Source organism: Besnoitia besnoiti, chromosome II, assembly GCF_002563875.1.
Source record: "Besnoitia besnoiti strain Bb-Ger1 chromosome II, whole genome shotgun sequence".
In the NCBI taxonomy this organism is placed as follows: domain Eukaryota; phylum Apicomplexa; class Conoidasida; order Eucoccidiorida; family Sarcocystidae; genus Besnoitia; species Besnoitia besnoiti.
In genome coordinates, this window is record NC_042357.1 from 495,568 (window position 1) to 521,703 (window position 26,136).

A 26,136-nucleotide genomic window follows, 5' to 3' on the forward strand; every position below is an offset into this window, starting at 1 on the left:
GAGTCCCCGGCCTCACCGCCTGGTGCACCAGCGACACATTTGTAGCGGAGGGAAACATCGTGAGCGGGAGCACGCTAGACTGAAATAGTGCCTTCCTTCTCGAGGGAATCCTCTGTGGTGGAATCTGTCTGTTGAAGCAAGGCAGTCTCAACGATTTCCTTCAGAACAACCTCTTTATTGCATTCACGATGCAAGGCCTCTTCCGGCTTGCTCGGTACTAGAGACATGCCCTTTTCACACTTGAACGAGAGCGGTGCACCTGCGGATACTTTTGTTTCTTTTTCGTCGCTGTCACAAACCTTCACTTCATCGATATGCGGAGGAAAGGAAGGTGTATCAGGCTGCGGATTCTCAGTGCTAGTGGCCGGTTGCGGCTGCGGCGGTTCTTCCTTTGTAGGATAACATTTGTTTGGCCCCGTTCAGGTCAACACCGCCACCTACTTTAGCTTCGAGAGTAGAAGGCGCAGTACAGCCGTAATACCAAGTCTTGCCTTCACATCTCTCGTCAGTGAGGTGCAGCTTGTACTTTTTCGGTTTTCCTTTTCGAACAGGAGTCGTACCAACCTCTTCAAGCTTAGCGTGGGAGCACACAGGAACCGGCGAAGCATCACTGACCGTGGGGGGTCTTTGGCGAATGCTTGCGACTCCCACGTATCACGGTTCAGTTGCAACGGAACTTTCAAGTCGCACTGGAAATACTCCGTTTTGCCAACCCTGATCGTGATATCGAGTGCTTTTGTTGCAAACTTACATTCTTGGGGCTTCTCAAGACTTCCTTGGCACGCGTCACCCGGATGAGTCTTCATGGCGTAGAACACCATCTAGTACGGGAAATGAAATGTACTCAACCTGGGGCACCTATAGGTGCATGACGCGAAGTAGATAACAGTACTTTGTTGTTCTCCCCTTGACACCAAACGATTCACAGTAATCATCTGGTCCCGGCACCATCTGCTCACTTTCATTGTACGGGTTCCGGGGTGCTGACCAGGACTGGGGGAGGCGTTTAGGATATGAAGAATGTATTGCCTGTTGAAGCTGTCTTCTGTGGTGAAAGTATCTCGGTCAAGCAGTTTCAGCACCTCCATTCCAGTGACGTCTGAATCTCACATTTCACTTAAGTCTTCTACCTCTGTCGGATTTTAGCCATGCTTTTTCATTTCTGAGTGAACGCGGAATGTAAATGGAAACACGTGTTTCTCCGGTATAGTATCACGTAGAAGAACATCGTCGGAATCACTACATCGACGCATAGAGAAGTGAAATCATTGTTCCGCCCAAGACGTGGGAAATGTTGACCACGGCGCAGCGGCAGATGCATGCACGCCCTTCACTGTCACTTTCAGTAAATATTGCCTTTGTGTGAAACCCCGTTGTTTGATTGAAATAGGGTTGCCGCCGCGCGAGCTAGTTGAACGAGACAGACACTTGCAGCATATATGTGTGTCATACTCAGGAGCCTCCTTGACAGAGAGCTTATACTTCGTTCCGCTGATGCTCTCCGAGGATTTTCTTGACTCAAGCGTTGCATTTTTGACGGCATCTTGCAGCGTAACGTGTTTACTGCAATCCCCGTCCAACGCCTGACTTAGTTACTCCAGTTCCAGCACCAGGTCGGTCCCACATTTGAACAGTAACGGGTCAACTGTTGAAACGCTTGCTTCTTTCATTCCATCGGCCCAGATGGTCACGTCAGCATCTAGTGCAGTGCCTAGGGGTGGTTCCTGGTGAGGAGATTTTGGGTTTGGATCGGCTGGTTTCCCGGTATCGCCGCCTTCCGGGGGGAGAACAGACGGAGGGGATGGGAGTGGCACTGGCGCATCTTCAATCGTGACAGTGACTACGCCTTTTTTTTCGTCCACTACTTGCTCGTGATCGAGATTCCCAAATGCTGAAACAGCGGCAGGGCCAGTTCCAACGGGAGTGCAGCACTAATACCACATCCAGTAACCGGGGTTTTCAACTTGTGCACGGCTTTCTGTGACCTAGTTCGGACGCTCAGGTCAGCTGGCGCAAGCGTATCATCGGTGTAGAAGTCTGACAGTAACGAGCTGGAGCCCTTAAAATCACTTGCGTCAAGGACGTTCTTATACCTTGAGTGGGGGTTAAGTTGTGCCCCCCCTGCGGTATTATCGCGATGGAAGCAAACCGGTACGCCAGGCTTGACATTAAGCTCAAGGGTCTTGTCTTTAAAAATTCATACTTTCGGCTCGTCCTTGTTTCCTTGTTCGCCGTTGTCCCTGCTGGTGGCAGCGTAGCGGGGAGCCCCCTCCCCCAGAGATGAACGCGACAAAGAAGGCGAAAATGACAACTGGGTCTTTCATCTGATGGATGACGACAGTCATCTTGAGAGCTCTGAAGCAATATCAAAGGATTTTAGGCAACAAGGCATATTATTCTTCCGTCCGAAAGAGGAACAGATGCTCCAATGAATGGATATTCGGGAGTGACCGGGATTGGGACAGAAAAGGAGTGAGTTTTGTCGCAGTTGATGCACAGCACAAACCACGGCCCAGACGCATGATATGGTACAAAAAATTACAGCGAATGCTAGCCCCATTCACTTCTGCTATCCTGGCATTCCACCATTGCCTGCGGCGACGGCGGTCGCGCATCTGTAGCAGAGAGACGTGTCTTTAACGGGAGCTTTCTCGGTCGAGAGGGTGTGCTCTGCGACGGGTTTTTGTCATTCTTCCGGTTCGTTTGGCTGGACCGATGCGGTGTCGAGCAATTTTTGAAGATCAACCTGGTGGTCGCAGTTCTCATCCAACACTTTTCCCGGGTCTGCCGGCTGCAGAGTCTTGTTATTTCCACACTCAAACGTGACTGGCTTTTCAACCGACGGAGTCGCGTCTGCTATCGCACCTTCGCAGACCGTCACTGGAGTCGACGGAGAACCCTGCTGGGAAGGGGGCGGCGTCGGAGTACCTGGGCCGGGGGTCTCGCCGACTATTGTCCTGACGCGGATTGCGACACCGATGATGGGATTAGTGTCGTCGCTGTGGTAGGTGTAACTGAGACTGTGACGATGCACTTATTCTCGTCAGGCTTTAGATGTGTGTCGCCACCGGTCAGCACAATTGTTTCCGGGACACTAGCGGAGCATTTGTAGTACCACGTGCCCTTCCCTTCGCAGCCTTCATCCGGAATTGTCAATTTATATCCTGGCTGCTGATCTTCAGCACCCTTCTCGGGAACTGGTATGAGAGTTGCCTTTTTGCACAGGCGACCCATTTCCCTTGGTGAGACTTTGGACGCGGGGCCCGAGTACGCCTCGTTCTTCGGCGGAGCAGGTTCAAGCCTGCCTGTGTTCGACTCGCCACACTGAAACACGACCACATCCCTCGGATTCGGATTAAACACTAGGCTTTCAGGCACAGAGGCAGAAGTAGAGGGAGAATACGTGGGAGGGGCAGGATAGGAAGATTCAGAGGAGGCAGAATGAAACTGGCAAACCTTCACTTCAGAAATGTTTTCAGACCCCAATGGGATTTTTTCACGGGATTCAAGCGGATTCCCTGACCCTGTCAGCAGCGATGATGTCACGAAAACAACCAACGCGGCCGCGAGAGCGCAGTTGATAGACGGGAGCCATTTTGGCTCAAACAAAAATATCGAGACCTTCACGCATGTGACTCGTGTAGCGAGAAACATATCGAGTGGGCGGACACTATACAAGCGAAAATCCGACTAAATCCTCGTCTACAGAGAAAATTGAGGAAATAAAGCTACAATGAGGAGGAACTGAACACTCCCCGACAAGGAGCAAATGCACGGTGAACACTTTTCATGCCGTGCTGTAGCGCGATAAGCGAATCGGCACTCTAAAAGTCGTTTCTCCATGCTCGTCCAGTCGCAGACGATGCCGCCGCGGAGACCCCAGGACTCAGCCGGGTCCCTGCACGGGTGCGTTAGCGGGCATACAGACTTGACGAAGGTATCTAGCCCTTGGAGATCAGAGCTTGCTTAATCAGGTCTTTGTACCAATATATATTGGTGGTTCGGAAGTCGTTTTCCCAAGAACTAACGCGATCTCCTATTCTCTAGTACCATTAGGGTCTGTGTTGTTGACACAAAGTATTTGCTCCGAGTTTGGGAGTGGTCTTGGTTGGACAATGTATCCTCCACTAAGTACTAGCTTGATGGTGTTAAATCCAGAGGCAGCAAGCCTGGAAGAATGCCACTACATATTGCTAGAACATCCATGATAAAGAGTCCATTTATCTCCACAGGAACGGAAGTCCGAAAACGACTGCACGCGCAACGACTGAAGAAATCGGCCGTGATATAGCAGAGGACGGGGTAAGGCCTTCACCGACACCTTCAGCAAGCACTGGTCTTGAAGAGATCCCTCGTTCTTTCCACGGAAAGAATCAGACCCACCGCTAGATGCACGGGAAACGCATTTGTAGCAGAGGACAATATCGTAGACGGGATCCTTCCTCACAGAGAGAAGGTTGTCTGTTTCACCTGCTTCGCCTGTGGAAGCTTGGTTCCGTGCAAGTACCGCAGATTCAACGACTTCCTTCAGAAAAATTTCTTTCGCGCACTCGATTTCCCATGACTTTCCCACCTTTGCCGGTTCCAGTGCCATGCCTTTTCCACACTTGAACGAAAGCGGTATGTCCGCGGAAACGGTAGCGACTTGGACGTCGCTGTCACATACTTTCAAAGCAGACTACGGGCGGTCGCCCTGTGGTCCTGAAGGGGCAGTGTCCTTCTCGTTTGGCTCATGAGCCTGGTTGTCTTCGGGATGATCTGGCGGACCATCTTTGTCTGACCCGAGGGACTCGGAGAAGGTGGCGCCGGAGGCTGGGGCTGCGGTTCTAATTGGGTAACCTCGATCTGGATTAACCACTTTTTCACATCCGGGGAAGCCTTTACTATACTATTGGTGGAACCTTTCTCTCGATCATCAGCAGGGACAGTGCAGCAGTAAAACGCAGGGCTCTGTTTGCATCCCCGGTTCGAGATGGTTAATCTATATGATGCGTTATCCTTCTCGTCCCCCAGTTTCTGGGTACTGGGGCTGAGGCTCGCATCGGGACACAATTGAGTCAGCGGTGTCCCTTCGCCTTCGCACTTGTTGGAATCATAGTCTCCCGCTGGCTTCATTGGAAGATAGGGGGGCAGTCATAGAAGGAAAACCAAACGACACTGGCTCCCCACGTTCAGGTGTGAGTTGGAGAGGATCGCTGCCAGACGGACAAGCCTTTGAGCCGCCTTTTTTTCCGACCGTCAAACCTTCACTGGTGGGTATGGCCGTCGAAGACCGTTATAGAAAGAAAAGGAGTGGCAGCCAGATCATGAGCCATGCACACAGAGCCTTTTTATGCAAGATTACCGGCGCCACTTTGAAGTCCTTTGAATTGAGGCGGGGCTGTCGCGCCGATGATACAGGCATGCGTGTATCTTATTCCCTGTACCGGGAACGGATTTAATTGCACCACCGATTCCCCGAGCTTATTCGGGTTCAATAATCCACGGCGGAGTTCGCACAGGGCTCAAGAACTTTTTATATCCGAACTCGAGTTCGTACTGCATTATGCGTTGCCGCCTCACGCGTTCTTCGACTGCAGATTGTTGAGCGGCGCCGGTCCGCAATCGACTTGTCCCGCCGCGCTCTTGGCCCCCTACAGCACTACAGCACTCCAAGTCCGCCGTAACGCGTCAGCATACAGCCAGTACGCTCATGCTCGTAGGCTGCCATAGAGAACAGTCAGAAAATCTTTTGTGCTCTTGTCGCTACCAACGAAACAGCAAACCCATTTCGCTACATCCTCTTCCGGTGCTGCGGCTCGTCGAGGGGGAGATGACTTGCAAAAGACATGCTACTACATATTTGCGCTCCTCGCCCGTGGCTGAATACTAATGATATCTGTCGGACGGGGAACTATGATGCTAAGTAATAATTGAAGAGGCAGTTCATATCGTTCAAACAGCCGAGACGGTTCGTGTTGGTGATTGCGCGCGTAGCAGACACGCCCGGCAATCGAACCATCTGTTGCCCGCGTTCTGCACGCCAGGAATGTGTTACAACCAGTTTCTGAGCTCCCCTATAGTCCGGCACTCCTTGGAGGGTTTGCGCGCGGAACCAAGCTGCTTGCCCGAATGTCAACCTGGATGAGATGAGGGGCGGGCCGGCTCTTGTCCAAAATCAAGGGAGGTGGCGCACACTAGTGCAGGGTGTGGCAGACCCCACACGCACGATACAGGAGCGACTGATACAGTGAGAGCGGAGTAGGCTGGCGGGCTCCAGTCTTTGCCCAGGTCTCATCTTCTTGTTTACACACACCATGCAAAGGTGATGTGTCCGGTTCCACTCATTCCCTAAATACTGGGAGACAAGCACGGACCGCAGCAACGAGTGACAGACAATATTACACTCAGTCTGCTGTTCAGGTTCGTCCCTGCAGATACAACGCCACTGTCGTATTCGATTGAACATAGAAGTGTTTAAGCGTGCATCAGATTTTGCCTGTCGCGCATTGGGAGGACCCGATGTATGAAGCTGTCCTGAATCCGTTTTCGTTCCAGTGATGGACAGATTATTGCAGTCCATCGGAGCTAGCTTTTACCACCCTGGGACTTTCGGGATTGCCACAATACTGGGAGCTACAAATAAACTGTACCGAATCAGTGATTGGGTGAGAAGCGGCACTACATGCAACCTACATTTCCTTACAAGTGCAGGGAAACGTCTGGAATGGCGAACATGTTTAGGCATTTTTCGATGGTGCCTGCAGATGAAATTCTGCAACGAACGCTAATCAGTAGTAATGCAACCAGGAATCCTTCTTCAACCTATATACACAGAGCCAATATTCCAAACAAAACTCCCCCTGCAACGCTCGAAGGTGCTGAGCTGCCTCTAGCAGAAGATGTGGGTAGGCCTTTCACAGACACCTTGAGTAAGCACTGAGACTTCAGAAGTTCTCCTTCCTTGATGCCGCGCAGAGGGTCACTGAGGGATCCGTCGAATGCACGAGAAACGCATTTGTAGCATACAGCAGTGTCTTGGGCGGGAGCGTCTTTGACAGTGAGCCTGTACTCTGTCTCGGTTACCGTCGTTTGTTTTTCTTCAAGCTCGGCTGTTTCGACGACTTCCATTAGAACAACTTGTTTTCCGCACTCTCCATCCCAGGCTTTTTCTGTATCGTCGGGTTCCAATGCCAACCCTGCTCCCCACTTGAACGAAAGCGGGCGATCGATAGAAACACTGGCATTTTTTGTGGTGCTGTTACAGGTCGTCATCTCAATGGACTCGGGGCTCTGGGTCTCCGGATTAGACGCGTCCGTGTCTTGGTCTTGAGAACCGCCGCTGTTAGGAAGCCCGGGTGCTGCCGCAGGCGGAACTGGGGGCGGCGGGCCGGGCGGCGGCAGTTCTGTTTTTTTGACAGTGATCTCCACGATGCAAGTTTGCCCTGCCTGCGCTGCCTGAGACTCACGTAGCTGGTTTTTCTCGACAGGAGAGGCCGTCCGCTTCTCGCAACAGTAGTACATCTTATCCGTTTTGCACCCGGCGTCCGTGAGCGTCAAAGTGTAATGATTCTTCACTGTATTCTCTTTTGGATTGAGAGAGCCAGGCGAGAGCTCGGCACCACTGCACAAGCTTTCAAGCTCGGTGCCCTTTCCAGAGCACGTCTTAGATAGGTAGACATTCTTGTAGGGCGGCTCCGAAGGACTGAGATTCACAGACTCTCCGGTTTCGCACTGAAAGGAGACTGGTTTATTGGGTGCAACTTCCAGCGTTAGAGGTTGCTGCGGATCGTCAAATCTGCATATATTTCCTTCCCCTGTGCCTGAACCAGGCGGATGTGGCTTGGATTGGTCTGCGCTGGATCGTTGCAAGCCGAGAAAGAGCAAAGCAAATGTAGCAGAATGAGCAGCGCGCATTGCTCTTCTTCGAAACGAGAAGGCGACCATTTTGGTGCCTGCTGAAAATCCGTCGCTTCCTTTGCTGCAGCGCTGCGTATCTTGGGTCAACCGTAGGGGCCACGCAGTGCCCGATTCCCGCGCCACTGGGGTCGCAACGTAGCGTGAACGGAACACACTGCCCCCGCTCAACAAACAACATATGTAGCAAACAAATCTTTTTTGTAAAGTGCACATTCATCGTTGGGAGATTACGGGTTCCTACGAACCAAGGATTTTCTGGGCGGGCATCACGAGCATGTTCATGAGCGGTGCGAAGAGCAAATGATACCGTCCACTGCGGGAAAGGCTTAACAACAAGTGCACTCGATGATGCAACGCTCGAGAGCACTGCTCGTCACCGAGCACTGCGCCTTTGAGCAATAGCGGAATCTTCTGTACTATACCGCCAAGCTCTCGTCGGTGTCGCGGAGCAGGTCTCTTACTCGGTCCCTTACTCAGACACCCTATGTGTAGAGCTCCAGAGTATGTCTGATTGTCTGCAGGTTTTTACATGTCCGTCAACCCAAGTGATGGCGTGTTCTCCGTTGATTCCATCAAGCGCCCTCCTCCGCAAGGCAATCAAGAGCGAAGGCAGGCAGTCGTTGATGCTGAAAACCAAAACGGTTGCGAAAAGTGCCACGCGACGTGTACTAACACATTGTCATTATCCAGGACCAAGACCACAGCTAGACAAGAACAGTCCGGCCGTGTTTCTGAGTACGTGATTTGTTTCATCCTGCTTCATAGACCGAGTTTTTTTACTAGACAGTACAGAGAGAATTCGCATTTCGCGGACGGGTGGCATCAAGAAGGGTGCGACAAAGCCACGTGAGATCCAACGCAACACGCGAATCACAGGAATGCGCGGGTACGGGGAAGGCGGCGGGCAACGGCAACCTTTCGCCATCTTACGATAAAAGCTCCTGAGTCGCAGGAAGGATCCGGACAAAACGGGCGTTGCGCTGACCTTCTCAGAGCACAAAACGATGTTCGCCGTCGTAACGCGCGCAACTGTGGAGCGCGAAATGCCAAGTCGACTCCCTCCAGTGACAGCCCCCGGACGGTAAAACCCACAATGTTGCAGAGGCTGGCTGGGTGCTGGAGCATGGCCAGCGGCGTAACGATTTGGCTACCAGCGTCATGGAATCCATGTGGTTTCAGGTGATTCCAGACAAAATGCAAATGGTTGGATAAAACTGGGGGGCATATTCAGAGCTTGGGAAAACAATGCCTCTGCTGATCCACACCTGACAGCCTCACAAGTCTCGTTCCCTCACTTAGAGCATCGAGTGGGCAATTCCGAGGACTGCAGGGAAAACGGCGAACGATGTTACAGACCACCACACTTGATTGGAGGGCGTCCCGCTCGTCGCGCGCACCTTCAATAGACATTCCTTCGCCGGTGCGGATCTTTCTGCTTTCACATTAGAGTGGTCACCGGACGCTGACGGTGGTGCACGAGACGCGCATTTGTAGCAAATTTGAGCATTCTTTGCAGGAGCTGAATTCAAGGAGAGAGTATATTTAGTGTCTGCGTTGGCTTCTTGGCTCGGAGGCCTTGCCTCGAGCAATGCACTGGAGAGAACGTCTTGTAGAACGAGCTCCTTTTTACAGTCTTTGTTCAGGGCTTTCGTCGTGTCGGAGGGTTCAAGGGCCATGCCCGCGCCGCATTTGAAGGACAAAGGGGAATCCATAGAAACCGTCGCTTCCAGTGTACCTTTCGCGCAAACTGTGGGCGGCGTCCCGTCCGAAGAAGGGTCGTCCGGGCCTGCCGAGCCAGTCTCCCCGTAGCCATCGGGGTCGGACGCGTCGGTGGTGCCCGAGACTGTCACAGTGACGATGCACTTTTTGGTGTCCGTAGGTTGCGCTGATACTCGCAGTCCAGACGGTGGAAGAACGCATTGGTGGAACCACTTCTTCGTCTTGCACCCTTGCTGGGGAATCTTCAGCTTGTATGTATTCGTTTTCGAGACGCCCTGTGCAGCCTTAACCGGTTCGAGGACGGCTCCCGGGCACAGCGTACTCAGCGGCGAGATAGAGCCTTCGCATTTGTAGTCCGTGAAGGCGTTGGCGGTCCCTGCGTCGGGCTTCAGGTGGCCGGGATTCTCTCTGCCACACTGGAATGTGACCTCGTCATTGGGTTTGAGCTGGAGAATCAGCGTTTTCAAAAAAAATCCGCAGAGTCTGGGCTGTTTAGGAGTCGAGCTCGAAGCCTCTGCTCCCACGGAGGCCAGGGCGAGAAAAAGCAGAAGTGAAAACCGCACCACTCCCTTACGGAGGGCAACCGCTGCCATTTTTGGATTCTCAACGTCAACAAACACTTGTGGATGGTAAACTTTGTTCTGTCGTTTATTTTGTGCGACGCCTGGATGTGGTGCTTGCACCGCCCGTATGGCGGTTCCTACAGATTAGGGTACGAAAGTGCGCGATTTGCAAAGCGTTGCTCTTTCAAATCACAGTCGCGAGCAGGGGGAAGCAGAGAAAGTGCAACTGAACTTTCTCGGCAGTACTCACTCGCAGATTTCCCGGGTAGTGCCATCGTATACCTTGCAGGATGTGCCGCCCCGCGTTCGTCCGCTAGCGTCGTTCAGCAGCGCGCAACGCCCGCGGGCCCCGCAGAGCGCGCCCCGTGCAGGCTTGCTGCCCGCGCTCGGTCACTGTGCTGCACAGAAACTCGACCCAGGTTTTCGCAAGAATGAGGTACTTGCATCGTTGGCTGATATTCCTGAAAGCTTTTCAGCAGCAGCGGGGGCAGTGGAATGGAGGACGGACAACCGAGGGAGGGACAATATGCAGAGATTCCTTCTGAGGTGTACGCGCTGCAGTGGCCTTGCGGGTCTTAAATGCATAGCTATGGACTCCAACTTGTGAGGTGCTGGAAGGGCTATGGCACGAAATCCTACATATCTCCTATTCTCATTATACAAGTATCAACGCGTGCAAAAGTTAGGACAGCAAAGATGGCGTCCGGGATGACTTCCCCCCCGCCCAGAAAGCACGCGGTATCGGAGAGGAGAGGGAAGGCCGGTGTCAGAGTCACCACGATGAGCCCGCTGCCAGCAACGAGGCCTTTAGGCCCAGAGCGCAGCCGACTATGTTAAGACGGTAAACAGACACAGTGCAAGGCGTAAACCGTTGGCCAATTCATTCGTACCTTTAGGCTCTTAATCAGGCGGTAGGGTAAAGTCATGGCCTCCGCCCTTCAGCATTGCCGTCGTCGATTCGTCGGAAAAACCTACGGCCGCTGCGCATTTTTCTAGAGGCGCGGCGGCTCCACAGCCGCGGGTTCGCGGCTGCACGCCCTATCGCGTTACGGGGTGCGTAAGGCGATACGGAAAACGACGTCCAATGCGTACGGGCGGCTGGCTGCCAATCACCGACCATATTGTAGTATAGAGATATATCATTCCGCGAAAGGTGAGGGTGGGAGACATGCGACGGTGCCCAGTGAAGCCATATTCGTCAGCAGCACTGAAGTATTTTTAGCAGCGACCTGCTCTCTTTTCCAGAGCTTTCGCCTTTTTTTCTTTCCCAGAGCATTCTCCCTAAATACACTGGCAACACATTAGTTTCCCGAATCCCGTATTTTCACAGTCTCTACACGTTCCGCCCTACACCACGATATCCATCTCGATTGCCGCCATGGTGGGAAATGTTAGGGGGATGGAGTACGTCTCAGCTGCGCTGTCTGAGGACTCGAGTACGTTGGAGCAGAACGCCCATGTACTCTCAGCCGGGTGCCGGCACGACTGAGATCGATTCGTCACGTTCGGGTTCGGTGCCGGGGAGTCCACTTGAGCCCAGAAGCCAGAAATTGTCAAGGAAGGCCCGATTGCTCCTTACGAGCTAAGCTAGACGACGATATGGCAGGTCACCCGACGAATTCAGCTATGAGAACGTATACGGAGATATGGCGAGCACAGGAAAGCTAATGGACCGTGACCGCATGCTGACAGGTGTTGTTCAAAAAGGACATTCGAGGTGATTCCAAGAGCCGCTATGTGTTGCTCAGGCCACGAGCCAGGGTAGGAAATACACAAACAAAGCCGCACGGATTCGTTGACGCCACTCTTCATCGACTGATTAGCAAGCAGTGGAGACCGTGAGCCCTGGCTACTGAACAAGCAGCGACAATTCAAGTGTGGGAACACTGTCACCACCTCAAAAAAAAGGTGGAGACGAGCATCAGTCCGGCCACGACTGGGGAATGTTCTGGCAACGAGGGGGCCGCGGACGAGGCTGTTCCTTTCACTGATACCTTCATCAAGCATTGCTTCTGTGCAGCCTCCGAGGTCGCATCCAGGAGTGAGACGTCGCTCCCGTCGCCAGAGGATCGCAACCGGCATCTATAGCAAAGAAGAACGTCGTGAGAGGAAGCCGCCTTGATTGACAGCTTGTACGCTGAACCCGGTCCCCCCTCTTCTGCTGACTTGACCGCCTCACGCAGGGCAGTCTCCGCGACGTCTTTTAGAACAAGCTCTTGTTCGCATTTCTCGTCCAATACCCCCGCTGCGTCTTCCGGCTCCAGAACCATACCCTTGCCACATTGGAATAATACTGGCTCGTCCGCCGAGAGAGTCGCCTCGTGTGCGCCTTCTTCGCAAACCGCGACCTGGTCAGACTGTGGAGAGCCGCTTTGCGGTGCCTGCAAATCTGAAGATTCCGGTGGGTGCTGGAGTTCAGAATCAGCGCCCGACGGCTTTTGCGGCTGGCTTGGCCCTGTTGACTCAGGACTTAGTGGTGGCGTTGCGGTTGGAGTTGATTTTGGGGTTGCGCTGGTTGGGATGTTGGAGGTTGTCCGTGTGGTGGTCGTCGTAAGGGAGACTTTCACTATGCATTTCTGCTCCTCTGGCTTTGCGTGCGGTTCAAGTTCGGCCGGCACCGACTTGACCGGCGCAGGTATGTGGACGCATTTGTAGTACCACTCGCCCACTTCACACTCCGTGTCGGGGAGCTTCAGCTTATACGAAGGTTTCGAATCTGCAGGCTGCCTGCTCTCGGGAAGAATAGTGAGCTTCGCTCCTCGGCACAGCTCATCGAGGCCCACGGCGGGGTCTGAGCAGTTTTTGTCTTTAAACGCACTCTTGTGGTCGTCAGATTCGCTGAGCTTGCCTTCTTGCAATGAGCCGCACTGAAACACTACCTCCTGGTTCTTCTTCAGTTTGAGCTCCAGAGAGTTTGCAGAACCAAAATTGCACACATGCGGACCTTTGGCAGCCGTGGTAGAAGCACCGATGTCCGCTGTACGCGATGTAGTCTCACCCGCAGCAGTCAGTACCGATGAAGACACTGCAATGAAAGCAACAGACGCGAACACGTATCCGAACATAGGAGTCATTGTGGACGACGAAGCGATTATCACGGCGTCCAGGCCAGGGTCTCGAGTCCCGTCTGGTGTGACAAATGACAGAGACGTGTCCAAATGTAGATCACAGGCGAACGTCAGAAAGACAGAACGTTGAGGAAGAGTATTACGGCAAAATTGGTGGCAATTTCAGAGCTTAAACGACCCCAGCCTGCTCTGCTCTCTATGCGGCTTACAATGCATGGTGCTGCATGCGGCCTGGCGATATCAGCGCATAGTCTCTGGTGGCATGATCGTCCTCTAGCGAAATACGCCGCCAGGCGTGACCTGGGGGTCGCGGCTTGGCTCGACTGATTGGCCCGAATAACCGTCCCCCCTGCGTGAACTAATTAAAACAGCGATGGTAATTCCGAATGCAACCACACATTCAAGCTTGCAAAAACAAGGATGCATGAGTCGGAGGTTTTGCAGAGAACAGGCTCTCGTCAGGCTCGACTAAGGCATCTCGAGCTCGATACCTACGCGTGGTTCAAAGTGTGACAGTCGGCCTGCTGATTGAAGCTTTTTTACCCTGAACTTGACCGCCAAGAAAAATGGTGTCGGCTCGTTTCGACGGCTAGTCGTATACTGGGAATGCATGGAGTCTTTTCTGTGGCGCATCCCGTTTTCCCCTCATCAGCATCTACCGACAAGCTTTGCGCCCATCCCGCCATTCTTGTTGACCTTCCGCACAGGCCCGAAGGCCTCAGGGTGCATGCGCTCCCAAAAACACGCTACCGTTGAGACAAGGGGGAAAATTCACAGCACTCCTTCAGAGCTGCGGCCCATCCCTTATTGTTTTGGGGTGCTTTGACAGCTTGAGCCGCAGTTTTTTTCTTGCTCGTGCAGAATCAGGTCCGGTAGGCAATCGAACAGGAGTAGTGGCAACGTTCCTAATCGCCGCACACTTCCGACGAAATACTGTGTTCCGTCTATCCGGAGGGAGATTGCTTCGCTGGCATTAAGCGCTTTCCCTTGTCAGGAATCTCTAACTCCTAAGAAGTTTCTTGCACGCGTAGTGCTCACCAGTTACTGGTCTGGTGGCACTGGTATGTATTTGTCTCTGGATGAAGCAATCGTTCTCACCAGTGGGCGCCCCAGTATGAAGAGGCATTTCATTTCACACAGCACAGGATCAGCTGGCCTGAAGGTCCCAGTCTATGCGCTGCTCTTCCATTGAAACGGGGCCAGGTGATCCCAGTGCTTGGAGCGGCTAGCTGCGGCTACGATAGAAGATTACAGGGTCTCGGAAGACAACTTCTATTCGAACGGTGGTTTGTGGGATGTGTCAGTCTGCTCGTGGACACACTTGACAGTGGTGCGGCAATCGCTTGCTCTGCCGTAGAGCCTCCGAGGCGCATGCAAGTGATGGATATTTCCTCGTGTTGCACTCCCACACATTCCCATTTCTGTAGTAGTAGTAGTAGTAGTGAGTCTTCTATTCTCCTGATCATGTTGCGCCATTACTGCAGGACCGGCCCTCTCTCAAATGCTATCGCGCCAGTACCATTGGCAACTACAGATGTAAAACCATGTGTTGATTTTGCATCCATCGTGGGGAGTTTTCAGTGTGCACCATGTCGATTTGCGGTTCGCTGATGGTTTTGGGGTAGGATCAGCTAACTTGGCCCCCCGACAGAAGTACGTCAGAGACTTTTGTGCGCCACTCCATGAATCGTTTTTATACGAGTCAGCACCACCTGGCTTGAGAGTTGCTTGACCTGCAGCGTCGCACTGAAATGATACCTCCTTACCTAGTTTGACCTCTAAGACAAGCTTTTTGTCGCCTTGACTAGGGGGATCGCATGTATTTTAACAGTTTCCTGTGTCACAGTGTCACCATTCGCGTCTCAAGTGCTCACAGCTGCCAGCGTGAGCGAACAAACGACGACATAGCGAAGAGCCCCAAGCTCCCGTTGACTCGAAGCCAGCATGAACCTCTGACTGCCAGGCAGCGTACTTGAGCGTGTGATGCACAACTTGAGTGCGACAAAGCGAAAGGATCCGAGGAGCAAAGCAGCCTGGGTTCCTGTGCAACTCAGCGGCAAAAAACAGGCAGGCACTTAGAAAGTAAACAAATAACGGGAGGCGATTGCTGACTTTCCGACGGCGAATGGTGTCTACAAAAGAGAGCACACACGCCCTTGATTGTCGCATGCGGTTCCAAGATGTAGGACACGACGAAAGCATAGAAGTTTCCATGACTATAAGAGCGTGCAACAAACCTACTACTACTACTCGGATTTTCTGCTGGCGTACAGCATGATGGTCGAGGACCTGATGTGTTACTTGTCTAGTCACGCTACCCGCACTCCCAACGGACTTCCAGATGCAGGTCCGGCGAGATGCATTGGAGGCGGGCACGTGTCTTGTCGTTGTGCGTCTTGCACACGACTAAATGGCCCCCCAGTGCATGTGGAGAACCATACTGTTGTGCTTCGTTAATTGGAAAAGCCTCCTTTTTGTGCGTGTAGTTCTGGCAACTCGTATGCCGGTCGGCCGGCGGCGTTCGTTCGTCTGGCAGTCTTGAATGCGTGCGTATGGTCCGCCAGTTTTCGGTCTATCGTCAGACTTGCGTGTGACTTCACTCGGCTTACTGCTAGTTTCGACTTCGGTGAGGTACTTGTGCACAGCCAACGGAGCTTTTCAGGGCCCTCCGAGACGGGCTCAGTTGTGGAGCAGACGTAGCACAAATTAGTTGTCTTGCATCCATTTTCAGGGAGGGTGAGCTTGTACACTGCCGCTGTCGCTTCTTGGGGCCATCCTGCCGGGGCGGCAGCCGCTCGTCCCACGTCTACGTCTACAGGTGTGTCAAACGAAGCTCCCGAGCAAACGTCTTCAAGTGGTCTGACCACTGTACATTCCTCGTCAGTATAGACTATTTTTTTCGGACTCTCGGGCTTGAGTGTTGCTTTCTCGTTTTCGCCACACTGGAAGGAGAATTCCCTGCCCCTGCTTCACCTGGACTGAAAGCTTCCGCTCAGCGGACGCGAACTCACAGACTCGAAGCCCGGAGGAGTCCGGCCCGTCTGTACCCGGCTCTGCAGTTTTTGCAATAATTGCCGAAAGGACCACCGTCACAAAGACGGCAGGAGGCCTCTGTGTCGCACGACCGCAACCCTGACACTAACGCGCTTCAATTCTCATAGGGCTCCATGGCTATTTTCACAGCTATCAAATTAACGTTGAAATATAACAGCAGCAAGTAAAAATGCCCTTTCGGGTTGACTGCTCCTCTCGCGTGGCATGCGTATTCGCTACCCCAATCTGGCAGGTGCTGGGCATCCCAACTGGCCTGCGGTGTCTGGCGGGTGGTTAGTACATTCGGTGCCGCTGCTTTACGGAATTCGCTCCCCTTGGTCGGGGAAACGCAATAACTGTCTATGTAGTTTGTCGATCTCTCGAAGTCCATGTCCGCCCTAAAAGAGGGAAATTCTACAACTGTGGTTCGTAGTACTCTGTCAAGCGGGTACCGGGTTTCTTTTCTGAGTTTTCGGCGTTGTGTTCCTTGCGGGCACAGTGCTCTGGCTTTGCTGATACTGCACAAGTGACATGTCCTCTTCTCCCCCAGTCCATGCCCACTTCTTCGCCACGTGCGTTCGGTGCATGGCCAGAATGGCATCTCATTGTTACGGTTCAAGCAGCATGTACGGTAAGCGCTTCGGCGTACGTTAAAGCCGTTGCTGTGCCCTGCTGCAGAGAGAAGGCAGGACGCGGATCCCACACAGTTAAGAGCCGTAGCCCGGTAGTCGACACACTGGTTTCCACGTGTTGAAAAAAGAAGCGGTCGTTTCTCACGTACACGGTGCTCCCGGCAACAGCAGGCTGCCTCATGGTAGCCGGTGGCGAAGGCCAGATCGTCCCATAGGAACATGCAACCCCCCGCAGGGACTGCGACGCCGGCAGTCCCCTTGCAGATCGGCTCGACGCTCACTTGACAGAATTCAGGTGGTTCCGCTGGTTTACATCTAGATGTATAGAAGGCTCAGGAAAAGAATTCCCACTACGATAGAAGGCACTGCGACCCATCCAGCTGCCGATGATCCATGCTCTTCTCCGGCTCCGGCCTTGACTGTGACTTCCACCGTACACTTCTGCTCCTTTTTCGCGCCAACTGCTTGTTTTCCCTTCTCACCATCTGTTGTGGTGCAGGTGAAGTACAGCTTACGCTCCACCGAGACCTTGGACGGAAGAGTCAGCGTGTACTTCGAGTTGGAGCCACTACCGGTTTTAGTCAACAGTGCGTTCTCACACACCTCAGACAGAGATGTGGGCTCTCCACCCTCGGGTTTTGCGAAAAACGTTCTGTTTTCAGGCGGCGGAGAGAGCGTGGCTTCATTGCCGCCACATTTGAACGAAATATCCTTCTTCCCAGGCTGGACACTGAGAGGAAGAGTTTTCGCCTCCGTCTCCGGCATGCAGGTCTGCACGGTATCGGACGGATCTGCCGCCGTTTTGCCGTCGTCCGAGGTGGCGGATGATCCCGAGATCAAAAGAGCCAGCGCCACTGCAGGGGGTAAACTGGAGTCATTTCGGAGCAAACAACAGCGACAAATTCTAGCACAGGAATACAGGACAGCGAGGGGCAGCCCTCGCAAACTCGAATTGATTGCATGAATGTTGTGTCGGCGCTGACAAATATCGCGCGTACCTCTTAAATGCGTGCCTTGGAATACAACCGGAGGCTTCAAGGGACCTACACTGTCAATAGCATAGTGGGAGGTCCCGTTCTACCGAGGAGCCTCTTTGGCAGCATGCAACGCCGACGCCGTGGCACTGCGCGGGCTCGGGCTTGAACACCTGCGCCAAGACACGGACTTGCACTCAAGGCGGACGGTGTGTGACCAGCGAGTACAAAAGTTAGTAAAATTTTGGGAAAGTTAGAGTAGGAGTTCTGATTAGAATTTGCTTCTCCCCGAACTGAAGCCTACCCCTGTCGCTAGCTGAAATCTCCCTGTGCCTGTCAGCCGCGAGCCTTTTTTCTGATTGCTTCAAATAGGTTTTTTTTTCACCTATGGAATTATATCTCTATTTTTTTAATAGGTCCTGTGTCTCTATGACCCTGGACAGGCTTTGGAGTCAAGGTAGCTGTGTCTGGGAATTACTCTGATACCTAACCCGAATTACCTGCAAGCATGCGAAGCACAGTATACCTCCCACGTAACTTCGCGTCATAAATAATACAAAGCGTCGCCAATACGACTCGCCGCACGAGGGCCACAGCCATCTCACCACTGTTCCTGTACGCCTGCAGGGGAGAGATGGTCAACTGGTCAGTGCAGTGGAAAAACGCAAAAAGGCAGAGCAGAGAAAACGACTCATGGAGTCGGTACAGAGGGGACAAATCGTGAAGGTGTTACAGTTGCTTGAAGACACAGAAGATGCAGTCCAGCGCGCGCTCCTCGGAGGCTGAGTTTTAACACAATGTAGGGTAGTTGGCAGGATACATGGTTGCTGTCTCGCAAGCATGCACGTAGATGGGTGCCGCGAGAAAGTTGCTTGCCCTTCTCTAATGTACTACTGTCGTATTTAATTCGCTCGACATCAGAATGCACACTTACATACTCTAAGCGTCGAAAGACAAAAAATGACGCCGTCCTCCGCCGACAGGACGCCGCCTTTGGTATCAGGGTCCGCACAGGTAGAATTGGTGGCGTGATGCGAGCAGAGAGCCCCGGCGCGCACATACACAGAGAGCGCCACTAGCTCCCTACGGACGACCATCCACAGTGATTAAGCAAGAGATGTCTGGCTTCGTGAATGGGAGATTAGGGCGAAAAGGAGAATACGGTGTGGCAGAAAAGGAGGCGCCTGCATCAGTACACCTGTGGACTAGAAACCGGTGCGATTTCTAGTGTGCTACGACATCTTGAACCGCATGTACATGCGACCAACACCCAAAACCAAATTGACCAGAACACTATTCCCGCCAGAAACACAAGAGGCGCTCAGACGCACACCAGCAGAGACGCTGTCGAGGGAGTTGACCACTCTTCGTTTTCGAAGAAAAATGCATTTTCAGTCCAGAAAAGGGGGGCGGCGCCACTGGTCGAGTTCTCGCCCGAAGCAGACACCCGGTCTCACGCCACTTTCTAACGTAAGCTGCATTCAAGCGGGCCACGGTTCACGAATGTGCCACTGCATTCCGCACATCCAGGCATAAAGACGAACGAGCACGACCTGCCCTACGACGGAGAGACGAAGCAAGGCCGACACAGGAGCCGCTGATGTCTCCTGCCGTTCTCCTGCATCGGGACTCGTGCTGGCCTCGGTAATCTTGGACTTGCAACTTTCTTCTTGGTCAGATGGTCCTAAGCTGCCTCGTCTGTTTTTGTCCGGCGCCGGGGCACTGCATTTATGGAGTTTTTCCGCATCTTCGGCTCGGGTTGAGTTGATGCACAGCTTGTAACTTGTGGTTCCAGCCGTCGATGCCGCAGTCAGAGTCGCATCACTCCACATCGCAGGCAGATCTGTATTGCAGTTGCAACCGATGCCAACACAAAAATTGGTCGAGTTTGCTACTGGAATCAGCTAGGTGCCCTTGTGACTACCACAGCTGAAATCAATGCTCTTCGGCTGTGCCTTAAGTGTCTGCGTTAGAAGAGTTGTTTAGGCGTCTTCAGGTGCCCGCGGTAAACACATGCGCTCTGGGGGGACGACCGCTGTCTGATCGCCTTCGGTCGACTTGGTGCCTCTGGTAGTGACTTTAGAGTGATACTTCTCTGCCTCTTCATGGTCTGGCGGTCCTGCCTTAGGCTTTCGTCCAGCTGTACCTGCTGGCTCACACCTGTAGAAGAGAAATTTGTCGCTGGTCGGCGTTGTCTTGTATGTCGACGTATACTGATGCTGTTCCGCTTGCGTCCGATCAAGACTGGTGCCACTACAGGCGTTCGATAAAGCCTGTGACGCGTCACCCTCTGCCCCCACAAATACCATGTCGTCCCTGGGCTTTAGCACCGGCAGCCGTTCGCCACATTTGAACGATACAGTTTCTGCTTGATGCTCGAGAACCACGTCAAGAGGGCTGGTGCTTATGGGTCTGTGGATCGCAGTCCTGCACTTCGTTTTCGCGACCGCTCGCAAGGGGTTAACGTCCTGGCAGTGTGAGCTCTGCGGCCTCAAAACAGCTATCTCCACCAGGAAGGCGGCAAGAGACAAAAATTTCCCTTATACACTTTCGTTTGTCTCCTTCTATTCGTATCACTGAGTTCAACGGTAGTCGATGCTGAAGAGATCCTTCCTTGACGATTGCCCTTCAGGTAGACGGCGCTTGGGCCCGAACAAGGGGAGGAGTGGGTATTTCTGCAGAGACCAGGGAGTAGTTGGCAAACTATCAGATACTTGACATCCGGAATCTCGAGTGCGTTCAACTCACATGTGCTGGAGCCATTTCGACGAGCTCATTCGAAGCGGTGTTGCGCCAACATGAGGGCACACCCCCGGAGCAGGGTCAAAGCTAGTGACGGCACACAGAGACGCAAACTATTGGGAATTAAGGAAGGTGTCAGGGAAGGCAGCGCCTTAGCCTACAAACGCACCTATTAGCATCTGCTTTATTAAATGTAAATCGGGGGGAAGGAGTCCTGCTGGCAGGTGTGTACTCGTGCAGCACCAACGCCGGCAGTTTGTGTCACTGGGAATGAGACAGCGGGTCCGCACTAGGGCCGGGGTAGGGGGTCTGCACCGTTGATGCCAGCAATTCTGTTTTCCCTGTAAGCTAGAAAATGCGAATACCCTGTGCTTGCATGCGCCCGTTTTCCGATTGGTCGCTGGCAGCACACTTGTTCCCGGTCGAGAACGACTCGCCCCCGGTTTCAATGAGCGTGTCGAGGAGGGCAGGGTCTGCGTAGCCCCGCGAGTACATTACGGGGTTCTGGAGTCTACAGAACACCATGGTCTGTGGATTGTCGGGAGCCCATGGCATTTCTCCCTCACGTTGAAAGTATACTTGTTAGTGGCAGAACGCCAGTGAGCGAAATCAAGGGATGGCTGCAGTTTGCCGTCACACCGTCAGCCGGTCGCTCTGGGCTCACTCACCGTTCAGCCTCTCGTACAATCTCCGATCTTCCCGTCCCCAGTGGGCTTGCTGCCACTTGTTAGAGGAGCCGGGGAAGGAACCCCAGTAAACATGTGCGAAGGGCTCAGATACCTCCTCTCAGAACAATTTAAGTCAAGAAAGACCGGGTTGTGAGGGAAGGAAAAGGGAGGGCGGATCAGACGTTTACGAATGCAAGCCGCGGGGCGGATAAGAAGCCCTGCTAGTCGGCATTGACAAAAAATGCGACGTCAGACGCCCTCTCATGAATAGCCCAGAAAACGTTCAGTGTGTTTGCTTTGGGGAGGGCTACAACTACGGCGTGAACGCGAAAGGCAATGAGCCACCTCAGCTTCCGTGCTGGAGAACTGCTGGGCTCTTATCAACCATCTTGATTAAGATTGATTTCTCTCTGCATACCTTGTTCTAGCCGTCTCTGTTTTATCGGCATATCTCTCCCCATTGATGCGCAGTGTTTTTCATCCTTTTTCCCGGTAGCGGCTCGTGTCCGTCTCCGTCAATACCTACCGCCGCACTCGACCATTTTCACGTTTCCCCGCCCAACTAAGCCCCCGAGTAGTAACATTCTTCGCGTTCTGCCGCGCAGATATTTGTAATTGTACGTGCCGCGGGGCGCTTGAAGATGCATTAGAGGGCCACTTGCCCGTGCGTTATCCGACTGCGTGGTAGCCAGAGAGTTTCATTATGCAGCGCTGCCTGGCTCGGTATGCGAAAGGGAAATGAGATGTTCTCGTGGCTATCCAAGGAGAGCAGCCTTGAGCGGATGACCAGACCATGGACAGCATGGACGAAGGTTATCCGGCAATGCGCATTGAGACATTGTTTCTGCACGCCAGATTAAAAGCGGGCGCTAATCTAGACACAGCCAAGTACTGCACATGGTTGCATACGATGAGTTTGCGGTCACATTAGTTGTTGCGCAGTGTGCAGCACGTCGTCCTTTTCTTCCGAAACATCCCCGCAAACGGGTTACTAGATGCGCTCGCTCATGTTTCTCTGTATGCGATGTCGCATCTTACCTGTCTATCAACTGCTTCTGCGTTTGCGTCGCCGTGTCGCGCACGTCCGCGTACGCAGTAAGCCAAGCCACAGACCACGACTCCGATACGAGTAACTCTTCAAACACCGTCCACAGCGTTGAAATGGGGAGGACACAACCAACTGTAGGGACACCGACGGCGGAATTGCCCTCCCAGAAAGAGTGGCTTCGGGGTTGACAGAGTTCAGCTGGGGCCACTGGTCCACATCTAGGCGTAGAGGAGGCTCAGGACAACTTGCCCGATGAGGAGAGACGGCACTGCAAGCCACCCAGCGGCCGACGAACCATTATCATCTCCGGCTCCGGCCTTAACTGTGATTTCCACCATGCATTTATCACCACTTGGACCTTCTTTTTCGTTGTTCTTAGCCGCCGGGGTGCAGGTGAAGAAGAGCTTATGCTCCTTCGAGACCTTGGAAGGGAGGCTCAGCGTGTACATCTTGTTGGTGGCGCCCTCTGTTTTAGTCACTTCTGCGTTCTCACACACCTCGGACAGAGGCTTGGGGTCCGTGCCGGTCGAGCCCGCAAAAAATTTTTTCTCTTCAGGATTTGGGGAGAGTGTTCCGTCGTTGTTGTCGCCACACTTGAACGAAATGTCCTTCTTCCCGGGTTCAACAGTCAGAGCGATACGGGCTGCGTTGTTGTCGGGCTTGCAGGTCTGGACTGTATCAACGTTTTGCTCAGTTGGCGCATGGTCGCCGTCGGCTAACGACACAGTTGGGCCCAGAAGGACGAGCACAAGTGAGACGGCGACCATGGCGCGAGTGGCCTTCGCGAGCAAACAGACTGGATCCATTTTGGATTCGTGAGCGGATGGGAGGTCGGGCACGACACGCGGTTCCCAAAGACAGACAGCCGCGTCTACAACGGATCCTTACAAGTGATTGCTAAATTGTATCGGTGCAGACACAAGAAACTGTTCCTTCTTAGAGAGTTGCATGAAGTTCTGGCGGGGGTGGTACAGGGGTGGTACACCAGTCAACAGAATATGATCGGAATGATATGTCGGAGCCCCGTGCTAAATCGGCGCAGATTCGGCAGCATGCATGAATCACAAGACAGGGCAGCAGGGTCCGGTTCAGCGGTCGACTGCGCAGCTCCGCGCGGGGGCGCGCGCTGTCATCCGCAGGGGCCAGGCAACGCAGGCAGGCAAAGGATCCACTCGTTTGGCAGGTGGATACAATGCAATAAGTAAGCACACAATGCGACTTAGTTCTTCGCGAACCGGGGTCACAACATTTATTCTGCTGCCACATGGCCCCGGTTGAAGGATGTGGCCATGGTGGCCACGTGCGTTGTCTGTACTTCTTTCTCGCCGTATACGCACGCGTTCTCTCCGACAACGCAGAGCTGCGTCCAACATTGGACAACACATAAAAAAGGGCAATAGGTACCAAAGACAAATGTAAACTAGGGAGAAAGGGCGCAGCTGGGGCCCCTATGAGGCTTGCTCTGTTGCTGAATCTAGCACGAAAAGGTCAATGCCAGTTCCTTCAACTGGGTAGAAATGACGCCTAGGTGAGCACGTCAAAGAAACCCCGAGCCGTGGGACCGTCAAACTGCCAGTTACTTGACAGCCACCCTAAGCACACCAAAGGTACATCGGCACGTGTTCCTGCTTAAAAAGTATACGCGGACGCGTTGAAGCTGAACCAAGGATGCGCGTAGCAGTTCCAGCGCGGGCAAGCATATATGCATACATTGGCGCGCATGAACTCAACTAGTACAGCGTTGACTTCATCCATATAGTGGCAACTCCGCGCATGGAGTACATAATGGACTGCGCAGCACGCGAAAGATATTTCGCTGTAGTCGGAGACAAGAAGGTCGTACTGTGGCAGCATTTCCTCGCATACAGAGAAGAAACAACACCGACATAGCGACTGTGTATCCAGACACGGCCGAACGCGTACGCTATGTTCCGCAGTGTGTCACAGGCGACAGTAAATCACAGCTCACCAGCGCGTAGCGCTGAGGCAGTGTATGTCGTGAGAGCATGGAGGACCTTTCATGTTTTTTCTGGCTGAAACTCGGCTCCTGTGAACACTTACATGTATTACCTGATACCAAAGAACCTCAGACGCATGCGGATGGCTCTCGTAGTTGAATTCCATGAGCTCCTTCAGGGGTGCTTTATAGTCAATCTAGCCCACCGCGCATGATGTGTATTTTTTACGCATACATACATGTATATATATATATATATATATATATATATATATATATATATATGTTTGCGTGTGGTGGGCTCGTAGTGGTAGGATATCATGATGGTATTCAAAGTCGACAACAGGGATACGACACACACGCCCCGTTCGCTCACTGTCGGCTGCCATGTGTTGGGCGGCCATGCAACACCGTACATAAGGCTGTGGCAAATACTTCAGATGCAGATGCAACAGATATGGTCGTATTCCGGGAGATAGATGGTACTTGCAGAGTTCTCTGCTTGTTCATTTGCAGCTGCGGTGTGAAGTCCCTTGATCCTTCCTCGGCTCTTGTGGCATTTTCGCGCGCAGACTCTAAAGATGTTTTGACGGCAACTTTCTTATCAGTTCACACGTGAACACTATTCGTGTTTGGTGACAATGCCATCAGACAGGGAGAAATAAACCGCATACACCATTCAGTGGAGCACAGCGTTACGAGCAGTAGGACCCAGCTACATGCCAAATTCATATTCAGGACTGCGGAGGAAAGGCATTAGTGGAGGCCACACCTTAAAACATGGATCACAACAGAGACGATACTGCCCTAGCCACTAGCCGGCGTACCCGGAAGAATCGCGTGACGGTTCAAGACGCACCAGCTCATGGTGAGATGCTGCCAGGAACCATTGACAAACAGGTCAAACAATTGAAGGCAGCTGATTCTCATCCTATTGCATAGATGTACCCACAAGGTGGAGTCCACTGTGGAATCCAATCCATCGACGCTCACGCCTGTGTCCAATTTTTCACACTCATGCGCAGGCGAGGGGGAGCGCAATCAGTGCCCCGAGCGGCGGCAGCGCCAGCCACGGAGCCGCGGATGTGTCCGACTTTTTTTCGGCCCTGACGGTGATTTTGACAGTGCACTTCTTCGCCTCCAACGTGCCCTTGAGATTCTGGTCAGACTGTGCCGGCGATTCACATCTGTAGAACAGAACCTTCTCGTTGGCTGGCTTCTCCATGACAGTCAGCGTGTACGTTTTGTCGCTGTCTTGACCCTTCACATCTAGGCTCGCTCCATTACACACGTTCGCCAGGGCTTCCGCCTTGTCCCTTTCTTGCTCCACATACACCTGGCTGCCACTTGGCTTCAGCTCTGTCAAGCCAGCGCCGCATTTGAACGATATGCTTGCCACATCTGGCTCGAGGAACAGCTCAAGGAGGCTCTTTTCTCCAGACTTATCCGCGTTGCATGTGTTCTCGGTCGGGGCGCCTGTCTCCGTGGTGTCAGCGGGAACTGCTGCGGTTGCGGAGGATGCGTGCGGTCCGCGAACTGCCAAGGCTAGCGAGAGGACGCTAAGAAGCCCCACGGCACGCACGCAGATGTTGGCTAGAGTCATTTTGAGGGACCTCTGGAAAATCAAGTAACTATGCTGGGCACCCAAACGGCGGCGCGAGTATCCCTACCGGCGGTATTTGACGCCGACACCAGAGAGCTGGATGCAGACGCAGCGGCAGATAAGCTGGAAATAGGATAACGGGAGTTCCTAACTGAAGCGACTGCACATGATTTTGGCGGCCTATAATTGTGGCAAAAACGCTGGTCGACTTTTGTAATCCCCCGATTTCC

At 53.1% G+C, this 26,136-nt stretch overlaps 6 protein-coding genes across 6 annotated transcripts; all 6 read right to left on the reverse strand.

Annotated features, from left to right (window-relative positions):
- Nucleotides 1-6,804: 6,804 nt before the first annotated feature.
- BESB_034090 (uncharacterized protein) lies at nt 6,805-7,896 on the reverse strand (the record flags this gene model as incomplete). The annotated part of the gene is made up of 1 exon (XM_029361995.1): nt 6,805-7,896. One exon carries the CDS (start codon nt 7,894-7,896, stop codon nt 6,805-6,807), a length of 1,092 nt encoding a protein of 363 aa, XP_029220960.1.
- Nucleotides 7,897-9,194: 1,298 nt separating this feature from the next.
- On the reverse strand, nt 9,195-10,211 carry BESB_034100 (uncharacterized protein; the record flags this gene model as incomplete). The annotated part of the gene is made up of 1 exon (XM_029361996.1): nt 9,195-10,211. One exon carries the CDS (start codon nt 10,209-10,211, stop codon nt 9,195-9,197), a length of 1,017 nt encoding a protein of 338 aa, XP_029220961.1.
- A 1,859-nt stretch (nt 10,212-12,070) lies between these two features.
- Nucleotides 12,071-13,255, reverse strand: BESB_034110 (uncharacterized protein; the record flags this gene model as incomplete). The annotated part of the gene is made up of 1 exon (XM_029361997.1): nt 12,071-13,255. The coding sequence occupies one exon, from the start codon at nt 13,253-13,255 to the stop codon at nt 12,071-12,073; it is 1,185 nt and encodes a 394-aa protein (XP_029220962.1).
- Nucleotides 13,256-17,229: 3,974 nt separating this feature from the next.
- BESB_034120 (SAG-related sequence) lies at nt 17,230-18,985 on the reverse strand (the record flags this gene model as incomplete). Its single annotated transcript, XM_029361998.1, has 2 exons — nt 17,230-17,768; nt 18,823-18,985. 2 exons carry the CDS (start codon nt 18,983-18,985, stop codon nt 17,230-17,232), a joined length of 702 nt encoding a protein of 233 aa, XP_029220963.1.
- A 3,579-nt stretch (nt 18,986-22,564) lies between these two features.
- Nucleotides 22,565-23,152, reverse strand: BESB_034130 (SAG-related sequence; the record flags this gene model as incomplete). Its single annotated transcript, XM_029361999.1, has 1 exon — nt 22,565-23,152. The coding sequence occupies one exon, from the start codon at nt 23,150-23,152 to the stop codon at nt 22,565-22,567; it is 588 nt and encodes a 195-aa protein (XP_029220964.1).
- Nucleotides 23,153-25,318: 2,166 nt separating this feature from the next.
- Nucleotides 25,319-25,906, reverse strand: BESB_034140 (SAG-related sequence; the record flags this gene model as incomplete). Its single annotated transcript, XM_029362000.1, has 1 exon — nt 25,319-25,906. One exon carries the CDS (start codon nt 25,904-25,906, stop codon nt 25,319-25,321), a length of 588 nt encoding a protein of 195 aa, XP_029220965.1.
- Between the last annotated feature and the right edge of the window lie 230 nt (nt 25,907-26,136).